General features: G+C 42.5%; 1 protein-coding gene across 1 annotated transcript; it reads right to left on the bottom strand.

The window, feature by feature from the left end:
• Positions 1-3,035: 3,035 nt before the first annotated feature.
• Positions 3,036-5,992, bottom strand: ccn1 (cellular communication network factor 1). The gene is made up of 5 exons (XM_084164128.1): positions 5,742-5,992; positions 5,246-5,465; positions 4,515-4,859; positions 4,183-4,385; positions 3,036-4,054 (listed from the first exon to the last, which is right to left on the bottom strand). Exons 1-5 carry the CDS (start codon positions 5,787-5,789, stop codon positions 3,752-3,754), a joined length of 1,119 nt encoding a protein of 372 aa, XP_084020254.1. The 5' UTR covers positions 5,790-5,992; the 3' UTR covers positions 3,036-3,751.
• Positions 5,993-11,858: the final 5,866 nt, after the last annotated feature.

Below are 11,858 nucleotides of genomic sequence, written 5' to 3'. Positions count from 1 at the left end.
AAATGCCTACCGTCTGTAAGCTGTTAGTGTCTTAACGACCGTTCCACAGATGCATGTTCATTAATTGTTTATGGTTCATTGAACAAGCATGGGAAACAGTGTTTAAACCCTTTACAATGAAGATCTGTGAAGTTATTTGGATTTGTACTAATTATCTTTGAAAGACAGGGTCCTGAAAAAGGGACATTTATTTTTTTTGCTGAGTTTGTTTTTCATGGGGAAGCATCAAGCCTTGCGTTAACTTAATATCACTGTAGACCAGTATAATGCACCTTGTATGTATGCACTGTGGAAGTCTCACTAGTGTGTTCCTACGACATTACAAAACACTTTGGATTAAAGTTATTCTATAGGGGACATCTTCTCTAATTCAGTTTACTGTCTGGTCTGTCTCCTTATGATCTGGCGTCTACACACCAGACACATTACAGCAGCTCAATGGTCTTAAACGTACTAAACATATTGGCTAAAGCCTTTTCCCCTCTCTCTCTATCTCCCTCCCTCCCTCATCCACCCAATTCCCCCATTACTCTCTCGCTCTCTCTCTTATTTCATAGCCCTCTTTAAACGGCCCTGCTCCTCTCCATCTGGTGTGAGAACGAACGCAGGCAGCATTATCACACTCCTGTGGCCGGGATGAAACAGACTGAGGCATTTATATCACTAATAAACTTGGCAACTTGTTAGGGTGTTGTCCAACACTGCCAGGATGCAGTCAGGACCTACTGGTACACCATCTCTTTCAATGACAGCCATGTCCCTAATTGATGCAAGTCAAATCTCAGACTGACCCGTGCATACAGCATGCTGGTTATGTTCCTGCTATACTGCTACAAGCCACCAGATGGCCCTGTTCTAGAGGAAATGAGTCTGTTTCTCCATTTGGTATACTCTAAATGGCTGTTTAAAACCCTCCGTGCCTCTCGCCCTTGGGTTCCCTATAACAGTGGATATTAACCTGAGGTAGTAGACAAGGGGGCCATTAAAGAGATGACATCAGTGCCTCAGCAGCTTCCAGAATGCTGTAATGCTCTAATTGCCGAGCCTCTCTCTGTCTGTCCATTCCCCATTAGCTTCTGGGGCCGCACTGCATTACGTAGTGGTTAACGAAGCCTCCATGCTAATGTCTTAGTCATATAAACACACTTTATGTTGAAGGAGTGAGGTAGTTGGTGAGTGATTTAATTTCAGGGGCGCCTGACGTGGTGTGGTGTGTGTTTGTGTGTCTGGGTGTAGGAGCATTTTAATGTTTTTGTGCTCTTTTGGTCCCCTTTTGGTCCCTTCTCTCACAACAATGTGGTCTCTGGGTCCAGTTCCTTGACTCTGTGTTCAGATAAAGTTGACTTACATTGACTGGTGAATGGATGGATCCCCTCTGCGGTGGCCGGTTGGTGTACATTAATGAGGAATGTTATGGATGACCTAAAAGGACTGCTCACATAACATTGATGTCATTACGTAACAAGCATCTAAGCTGCATTGTGTTGATAAGTGTGATTGCACTTTACAGGGTTTGAAATTATATTATCTTAAGTTCAGAAGGAGAAGAAAACTTCTTAAAGTATTTTGAATTGAAAATCTGATTAATAGAAATGGCCAAATACATCCTTAAGGTAAATCTCAAGAGGACTTATGTAGAGCTAATATTTATGTTAAACTTTCAGCTGCGGGCACAGTGTGTTGGGAAATGCGGCCTGACCATAACCGAGGGGGATGTGCCCTGCACCCGTTCTGCACCACCTCCTATTAAATACACACTATTAAGAGTCATTTCCACCAGGCTTGCAGGAAAGTAAAGTTCTGCATAGGTGCCCTGCGATTGCGGGCTAGGTTAGATGGGTTTTCTATGCCCTGTTTTGATATGATACACCTTCTGTGGGTGTCAGTGAGCACTTAGTGTTTGTGTATTTTTAGGACTGACTGCTTCCGTAACTTAAAGTGAACATGTTGCTCCACCGTTTCCAACATCTGCCGCCCATCAGGATGTCTGTCTGCTTTCTGAGCCACCGCTGCATTCCTGAGCCGTTCCCTTCCTCTACCTGGATAAAAAAAACTCTCTGTGTGCGTGCGTGCATGTGTATGTGTGTTTGCACTTGCACGCGTGTATGTGTGTGTCCTATCCTCAAGGCATAACACTCCTATGGCTTTAGAAGTTGCCCCTAAGCACTGGTCTACTCACCCCTATCCAAACCATAGGTGTTTGGCAACATCTGCATACATCCACCCTTTCAGCAGCTGCAGAAGAGGGCCTACTTCGAGGATTCTATAACTGAAAGAAAGGACAGCTATATCTCCACTACTACTACCTGTCCTACCCCTGCTAATATTAGCCTCCACACGTTTCAACCCGATGTCTGCTTTCCTAAGGCTGGGAAGCTGTATCCCACCTGGCTTTTCCAGACTGTTTATAGCACTAACCCCCCTGCAGCAAGCCTAGTGCCAGAGGGCCAAAGTTTCTATCCAACCACTGCAAATTAGGTCCATTTTTTGGGTTGTGTATAATGTGTGTCAAATACAATCATAGTCACATAGTCCCCTTTGAATTGCTACTTCTAATCCAAGACCATCGAGACTAGTACCACTTAAGGTTCTTGGCATAGCTCTGTGCTCATTGCTATGCTGGGATTTAATCGTTTTTTTTTTGTTCGAATTAGTCAAGGGCATGGCTTAGCCTGATATAGTGAACGCAAGCTACCTTGGCTTGCAGAGTTCTACAACGGCATTCCAATGCACAAAACAGTCTCAAGGCCTGGAAACTGTCTGCAGAGCTCTGTTAAATAAGAACAGATCAGCCCAGAACGATCACTCTGTTGGAGAAATAGTATGGGATTGTCCATGGTATAACTACTGGAGTTCCTCCACTATATATGGGGACTTTGTATGACCTCCCCTCTAGATGTGATTCTACATGTATGTTGTGTACTGATGTTAATTGTTTACTAATCCCAATGAATATGTTCAGCTTTAGTCAAAACAGTGTTGTTGGTAGCCCAACTTCAGTTTGATCAAAGAAGGAAACGAAGATAGTGTTTACATTTCATAAATACATCTGTTTTATTTTGTAACATATAAAATTAAATCATTTTTACTATTTATTCCAGTATGACACATAATATCCAAATAAAGTAGCTACAATTTTTGATAAATAATATTAATAACAATAATGAAAACATTCATTCATTTGACATGTTTCGCTTTGTCTTTCTTGATCAAGTTGGGAAGTTCCTTAGCTGCCACAAAACATGAACATGTATGGAACCAAGGTAATCACGGTAACATGTGGTGTCTTGGTTCATTAGGTTACAGGATCATGTTATATTGAATTAAATTACATATCTGCATATCCAAACAACATCCATACACACATGTCTAAAGTTTGTTTGGGTCATGTCTGGTTGGTACTTATCGGTCGAAAATATACACAATGAATTGATATCAACATATTAACATACATTCTCATTTACACATGTTAATTTACATTTTGCTCCATAACGAAGCTACTATGTTGCTCCAGTAGTATGAAGCGAATCTTAATTTAGAATGCTGATTCGGTCACAGCAGACAGTGCACTTCATAAAGTCCTCATGATGCAAGCCTATAATTCCTTGGGAATCTAGTTACAACAGGAAGTTGATAGTTCATTGGCGGTTGAGTTGGACCCCTGCGTTTAGATGGACTGCCATTGGCTGTCTGTCAATGTTGTTGTTTTGGGATCTCTCAGGGGTCGGTTCTCTGCACAATCAGATTTGATTTAGTCTCTGAACTTGTGGATGTCGTTGAAGAGTCTGTAGAAGGGGTAGGAGGCTTCGTTGGCATGTGGACAGTTGAAGGTGCACTTGCAGGACTCGATCATCATGATGTTCTTGTTGAAGGTCTCTCCGTCCTCACAGCGGAACTTGACCCGGATGGTGCGGGTCTGCTGGGGGGAGCAGCAGCGGCCGTCCACGCAAGATCCACAGTACTTGGACCTGTACTTCTTCAGGCTGGAGCAGCCGGCATAGGTGAACTTCTGAGCCTGGGTAGACTTCTTGGTTCTGCTGCACTTCTTTCCTTTCTGTTGGGGGAACAAGGGGAGAGAAACAGTCAGTCAAGAGTTTCCATAAACACGCTGAGCAGTGTTGGTTGGTTTTGTTGGATAGTATGCCATGTTTCAACATAGTAGTCTTGGTGGCTTGAGCTTACCTTAAGGCTGGAGTAGGGAGACTGGGTGCATGGCCGCACTTCACAGATGCGTGTCTCTTTGACCAGCTTGCACTCGCTGTTGTTGTTGGTGACTCTGGTGGAGATTCCTGTGCCACAGGTCTTGGAGCACTGGGACCAAGGCGTGGTCTGGACAATGCACTTCTGACTCTCAAACATGTGGCTCTCAGGCTGCACTCTGAAAGCTGTAAGGAGAAAAAGCAAAAAAACATTAGAAACTGGTCTAGTATGGGCTTCAACATTTGAGGCAAAGGAAAATGTCATTGTTGAAAGCTGAAATTCGAAATGGCTGCTGCTAGATAGAGGCTGCTTACCAGGTAGAGACTTGAGTCCTTCCTTGACGATGGCGATGAGCTCGTTCCTGTTGGTGAGGTCGCTCTCTGACTCGTCAGTCATGCTGTCTTTGCCAAACAGCTTGTCAATGATGTCAGTGTCCTTTCCGTTCTCACATACCCACTCCTCGCAGCACTGGCCTGCCACCTTGACCAGCCTTGGGTTGGCACACCCCAGGTTGGGCAGGGAGAGCTCCTGAGGGCACAGGGGGACGCAGCCCACAGCCCCATCGATGCATGTGCACTGGTGCTTGCAGTTAGGCTGAAAGCTCTCTCCGTTTTGGTAAATCCTGCTGTTGTATTCACAGGGTCTGCCCTCTGACTTAGCTGTGGAGGAGAAGAGAGGGGTAAATGGCTGTTATTCCACTGTTCAGTAGGCTAGTGTCTGCTATAGACATCACAGATCACATGCTGGCTGAGGCTGTCTGAGGGAGGCTTGGTTTAAACTGTACAAATTATTCAGAAGGCTAGGGCTGCCTGAGGAGAGGAACCACTGAGGGGGGATCACTTTCTTCCAGAGCAGGATGTTTGTACTTGAGAGTTTAGACTGAGGTGCTGAGTTACATTCCTTAGAGTTGAAATCACATGGTCCTCTTATTCTCTCAAGTAAAAATACCACTAGCTTCTCTTGCAACCATATTACTTTACCAAACTAGCATTATTCTGACCTAAGATCAGTTTACAGCATAGCAGGATTGGAAAGAGACACCTACCACGGCAGATGCCACGCATAGCACCGAAGCTGGCCCCAAAGTTGCACTCGAGTCCTTTGGTGTGGTCGCAAGGCTCTGTCAGACTGCAGTCCTCGTTGAGTTGTCTTGAGCAGACTTTGCAGCACCCGCAGCCATCTGCTACGAGGCTCACACCAGGCGCGCACCTGGGCATCTCCATTGGGCACTCACATACGGAGGGGCAGGAAGAGGAGGAAAGGACCTGGGCAGATAACAGAGTACGTTAATGATAGATACTTTGTAAGCAACATCTTAAAACAGCCACATGTTCAGGTTGTATTTACATAGCTTATTTAATATTTTCAAACAGTTCATATAGAACGATGTGATTGCGACAGGTTTCCAAAACAGTATGCTACATTGTATTCCCCAGACAATAAAGCATACATTTAGTATTCGTTCGGATCTATTCAAATTCATTAAAAAAATAATCATAGACAACTTTAAATTGAAATATTATTCAGAAAAAATTACTTACCATATTGAAGGTTCCAATTAATATCACGACGATGGAGAATATGAACATCTTTGCGTTTTTCTTTGTTGCGTAGCCTATTAAAATATATATATATATATATTACTTTGCTATTCCCTTTACGATATCTTGCTATAAGTCTTTGCAAGTGTATTTTTATCCTAAGTGTAGCGGTCAGTCGTCTCGTCTGTAGCGATTTGGTTTGTTTTCTTGTCTCTTTGGAGAGTAGAGGCTTAAGAGTTGCTCTAGCTCTGGTTGCAAGTTGCAGTCTGCTGAAGCAGAGTACCTCCCGTCTTTTATACTGTAGTGAAAACTGACGTCGTTGTTGGCTGACTGCTGAACTGTTCCAAAACTATGCGAGGAATGTTTCTTGGCGCGTTTTCCATCGAAGCTAAGCACCACCCTGTAACTTTTTTCAAAAATACATTTTCCCCTTGAACTGAACACATTTTTTCCCTTCGCCGTTTCCTGTCTCTACTATCCTCCTTTATCCTTTGCTTTGCTTTATTGGTTTTCTCACAAGTTCACAACTGTTATGTTATGAGCCAAGGGTTAGGGTACACATTTTCTTGAATTTAAAAGAAGTGGGATTAATTTATTTCAAAGCAGTTTGATCTGTTTGTTTCCACTTATTTTGACATCTCATTGAGAGATAATATTAAAAAGAAAAAGAAACAATAATGTAATATTGTCTTTTACATTTCTTATTCTTCCTTGTAGGTGTTTACTGTGTTATAACATGTGTATAGATTGTTTATATTATTCATTATTTTACAACCTCTTATTGCGGTCAGTTATGCAACAGTTGCCAAAGCTATTAAAAGGTATGAAATTGTCATGCTGTCACTGCTTCACCTCGTAAATTATACTGAATTTGTTGCGAGATTCGATTCTCATGATGAGAATCATTCTGTCAGGGAATTGTCTTATTATAGCCCCTATATCAATACATTACTCCCGCTATTCTAAATGTTCTGTAACTGTTCACAGTTTAGGAGTGAGACGTCCCGGAATTCGAAGATTCTGTGCGCGTTTGAGAGGATTGGGAGAAATAAAGTTTACGGCTTCTATTTTTGGCCTGCCCTCCCCTTCATTCTAAGCATTTCCAGATGCGAACCACACTTCAGACGTAACAATGTTGCCATATTTGGTATGGCAGAAGCCTACATTATTAACATATTTCTCCCTCTAGCCAACCACAAAGCATTCCTGACAGCTTAAAGGGTTGTTAAATATGTTCTTCATGCAGGAAATACCTTAGTATTCCTTATTGGGTTAATTTACTTTTTACGCAGTCTGTCCATCACGTTTTGAAAAAATAATCAACAGTGATCCAATATTCCACATACGATGTTGGTTTGGGGAGAAAATACCCAACTAGTTCATAGTCCTATTATTTGCGTCTCAAATAAATTACATTTAATCGAAATTTGAAATTCAGAGATTAGAAATAATTGCAAACAGGATTTGACCAAGACAACGAACGTGATGCTTGAAAAACAAATGCTTGAAAGACGGGGTTATTTGCAGCCAAAATAATGTTAATTGAATAGACAGTTAACCGGAGGACAATATGACAATAATACCCTATTGATAATATCCCTAAAGTTTTTTTTTTTTTACCGGTGAGTCGGAAATCGTTTTTTGAGTAACTTTATACCATTGACTTACATGACGTGATACTTACCGAGAGAGCGCTGAACAAATAACTGATTGAGAATGGTTGTCAAGACCACGGTTAAATCTCCCTCGGGTGAGTTTGTCTGTTTTACTTTACTAATCAGTTTGGTTTAAAATGTTGTGGATACACTATTGCTTTATCACTTTGTTCTTAAAGTATGTAAATGAATTGAAGTATCTTAATTGAGCCGTTGTCACCTTTCCATCTGATGTTGGAAGTTCGACGGCTTGACAATCATTATTTGGGTACCCACTATATGGATATTGAATATGCTGTATCTTGATGCTGCTTTATTTTTATTGTCAATTGTCTACATTTTCATACTTCCAGTTTAAGACACTAGATGGTGTTATGCTGTGGTTAACTTTGTTGGCATATTGTCAACATTTTCCTCATTGTCACTGTTTTCCTCATTGTTTGAATCCTTTTGAGGTGTCTGTGGGTACATCTAGTCATTCATCAAAAAGCTTGTGAATCTTCATCTATTAAACCAGACAGACATTTAAAGCTCATGAAATGTGACACTGGCATTATGTCACCACTTCAACAAGTGTCTGTCTATTTTGAGTGTCAGACTCCCAAAGTGGCACATGTGCCCATGTGAGTTTTGCTTATTCCGGTTGTTGTTGTGTGCACACTGCACATCTAGCCCTAAGTAATACTTATGTAGTCTGATTCAAATGATAGTGATGACGCTTGTTTCCCAAACATCAATTGACCCTTAATGTCAAATGTATCCTGTGCCTTCCTTCCATTCCAATATCCATTATGACCTCATCACTTAGTCCCTCTGTGGTGAGTTTGACCCCATGAGCTCAGTGAGATGCTTCTGATTATCATTGTTCTGTCCTGCTTCTTTCCCTGTTTCCTTTATCCCTTACAAGGGAATACTATGTTATAGGAAACAGTGCTGTCATTGTGCGCCATGGAACCATGGAATAACATCCCATAATGATATTCATTCCGTAATTACCCATTCTTTAAACATCGCCAGGCAACCAGGGCTGGACATGCGTGTCCATGTGTCTAATGGCAATCATCATATTTTCCACCCACCTCTTCCCCGACCCCTTTATGAGAAAGTGGCAGTGCAATGGCTCTGCTTTTTTTTTTTAATGTTATTCACTGCATCCCAGTCTATTGTCCTAGAGACCAGTGTAAAACAGAACAGGACCCAATATGATAGGCTGTTTGCCTGTTCAAACAAAGGATAACAATAACATATTTTTTAAACATATGTGTCATAACTGCGTTATGCAGTGGGCATTGTAGAAGCTTCCTCTCTATGTCAGCTCATGGAAGGAAGCTCAGTGAATTATGGGGTGTTCTTATGTACACACGAGTTAGCTCTTCTTCCATGGTAAAGTTTTTCTATTCCTGAGCCGGTTTTACCTACAGTCGTAACGGATGCTTTTTGTGTGTTCCTGCCTGCCAAAAGAAAGACGGTAATGGCATCTTAAAGAGGTGGAACCACTAACTCTACTGTAGCCCAATCCATTATAGCATGAAGAATGGCAATGATCTTTCTATGATTGTAGTATACTCTTGCAGTCTTTTTGAGCTATTAGAGGGCAACAGCCAGCAGACCAGGGGTTTAAACCAGCAACACTTGCTTTTATGCAAGCACACCACCTGTGCCATTAAGGCCCAGACCTTTTGGCAGAGGACAAATTAAAGGTTACCATAGCACTGCCATTGGAGACTTGGTTGCTCCCAAAATACATCTGTCTTTGCATGTGGAAATGTTGTATAATGCACCTTTAACAGAAAATCATCTTCCAGTGTAAAAACCATGGAAATTAAAGTAGGCATTGGTCTGAAGCCGAAAAATAAAGGAAATTCACATGAGCACTGCAATGCCTACTCCACCCATGCTCTACTAAGGTTTTCCAGCAGACAGTTTTGACCTACTACAGTAGCTATGTTGGTCTATTGTACTTCAAACTATGTGTAGGCAGGTTGCTTAGGATTCAAACCTTCTCAAACAGCCTAATTCATACTCTTCAGATGAATAATGGACTTTACAGTGTCCTGCTATTAAACAAAATATATCTTTATTTTTACTATTTTCTACATTGTAGAATAATAGTGAAGACATCAAAACTATGAAATAACACATATGGAATCATGTAGTAACCAAAAAAGTGTTAAACAAATCAAAATACATGTTATATTTGAGATTATTCAAATAGCCACCCTTTGCCTTGATGACAGCTTTGCACACTCTTGGCATTTTCTCAACCACCTTCACCTGGAATGCTTTTCTAACAGTCTTGAAGGAGTTCCCACATATGCTGAGCACTTGTTGGCTGCTTTTCCTTCAATCTGCGGTCCGACTCATCCCAAACCATCTTTAATTTGGTTGAGGTCGGGGGATTGTGAAGACCAGGTCATCTAATACAGCACTCCATCACTCTCCTTCTTGGTAAAATAGCCCTTACACAGCCTGGAGGTTTGTTGGGTCATTGTCCTGTTGAAAAACAAATGATAGTCCCACTAAGCCCAAACCAGATGGGATGGCGTATCGCTGCAGAATGCTGTAGTAGCCATGCTGGTTAAGTGTGCCTTGAATTCTAAATAAATCACAGACAGTGTCACCAGCAAACCACCCCCACACCATAACACCACCTCCTCCATACTTTACAGTGGGAAATACACATGCGGAGATCATCCGTTCACCCACAATGCGTCTCACAAAGACACGGCACTTGGAAGCAAAAATCTCCAATTTGGACTCCAGACCAAAGGACAAATTTCCACCGGTCTAATGTCCATTGCTCGTATTTCTTGGCCCAAGCAAGTCTCGTCTTATTATTGGTGTCCTTTAGTAGTGGTTTCTTTGCAGCAATTCGACCATGAAGGCCTGATTCACACAGTCTCCTCTGAACATTATTTACATAAGTATTCAGACCCTTTGCTATGAGACACTAAATTGAGGTCAGGTGCATCCTGTTTCCATTGATCATCCTTGAGATGTTTCTACAACTTGATTGGAGTCCACCTGTGGTAAATTAAATTGATTGGACATGGTTTGGAAAGGCACACACTGATCTAGATAAGGTCCCACAGTTGACAGTGCATGTAAGAACAAAAACCAAGCCATGAGGTCGAAGGAATTGTCTGTAGAGCTCCGAGACAGAATTGTGTCTACGCACAGATCTGGGGAAGGGTACCAAAACATTTCTGCAGCATTGAAGGTCGCCAAGAAGACAGTGGCCTCCATCATTCAGTTTGAAACCACCAAGACTCTTCTTAGAGCTGGCCGTCCGGCCAAACTCAGCAATCGGGGGAGAAGGGCCTTGGTCAGGGAGGTGACCAAGAACCCGATGGTTACTCTGACAGAGCTCTAGAGTTCCTCTGTGGAGATGGGAAAACGTCCAGAAGGACAACCATCTCTGCAGCACTCCACCAATCAGGCCTTTATGGTAGAGTGGCCAGACGAAAGCCACTCCTCAGTAAAAGGCACATGACAGCCCGCTTGGAGTTTGCCAAAAGGCGTCACGTCTGTTGGAAACTTGGCACCATCCCTACGGTGAAGCATGGTGGTGGCAGCATCATGCTATGGAGATGTTTTTCAGCAGCAGGGACTGGGAGACTAGTCAGGATCGAGGCAAAGGTGAACGGAGGAAAGAACAGAGAGCTCCTTGATGAAAACCTGCTCCAGAGCACTCAGGACCTCAGACTGGGGCGAAGTTTCACCTTCCAACAGGACAAGCACACAGCCAAGACAACGCAGGAGTGGCTTCAGGACAAGTCTCTGAATGTCCTTGAGTGGACCAGCCAGAACCCGGACTTGAACCCGATCGAACATCTCTGGAGAGACCTGAAAATAGCTGTGCAGCAACGCTCCCCATCCAACCTGACAGAGCTTGAGAGGATCTGCAGAGAAGAATGGGAGAAACTCCCCAAATACAGGTGTGCCAAGCTTGTAGCATCATACCCAAGAAGACTCGAGGCTGTAATCGCTGTCAAAGGTGCTTCAGCAAAGTACTGAGTATAGGGTCTGAATACTTATGTAAATGTGATATTTCCGTTTTTTTTAGTTTTATACATTTGCTGAAATGTATAAAAAACAGTTTTTGCTTTGTCATTATGGGGTATTGTGTGTAGATTGATGAGGGGGAAAAGTCAAGGGGTCTGAATACTTTCCGAAGGCACTGTATATACAAAAGTATGTGTGGATTCGGCTATTTCAGCCACAGCTGTTGCTGACAGGTGTATAAAATCGAGCACACACCCATGCAATCTCCATAGACAAACATTGGCAGTATAATGGCTTTACTGAAGAGCTCAGTGACTTTCAACGTGGCACCGTCATTGGATGCCACCTTTTCAACAAGTCAGTTCGTAAAATGTCTGCCCGGCTAGAGCTGCCCCGGTCAACTGTAAGTGCTGTTATTGTGAAGTGGAAATGTCTAGGAGCAACAACAGCTCAGCCG

Source organism: Coregonus lavaretus (genome assembly GCF_964263955.1).
Source record: "Coregonus lavaretus genome assembly, chromosome: 6".
Lineage (NCBI taxonomy): Eukaryota > Metazoa > Chordata > Actinopteri > Salmoniformes > Salmonidae > Coregonus > Coregonus lavaretus.
This window is presented reverse-complemented; position numbering and strand designations above follow the sequence as displayed.

What these genes read in the sequence shown, in the direction of transcription:
- ccn1 (XM_084164128.1), bottom strand. Translation starts at nt 5,789, where the DNA reads ATGTTCATATTCTCCATCGTCGTGATATTAATTGGAACCTTCAATATG. An exon ending in TATGCGTGGCATCTGCCGTG is followed by an intron (nt 4,860 to 5,245) that starts GTAGGTGTCTCT and finishes TCTCCTCCACAG; the next exon opens with CTAAGTCAGAGGGCAGACCC. An exon ending in CTCCCTACTCCAGCCTTAAG is followed by an intron (nt 4,055 to 4,182) that starts GTAAGCTCAAGC and finishes TTCCCCCAACAG; the next exon opens with AAAGGAAAGAAGTGCAGCAG.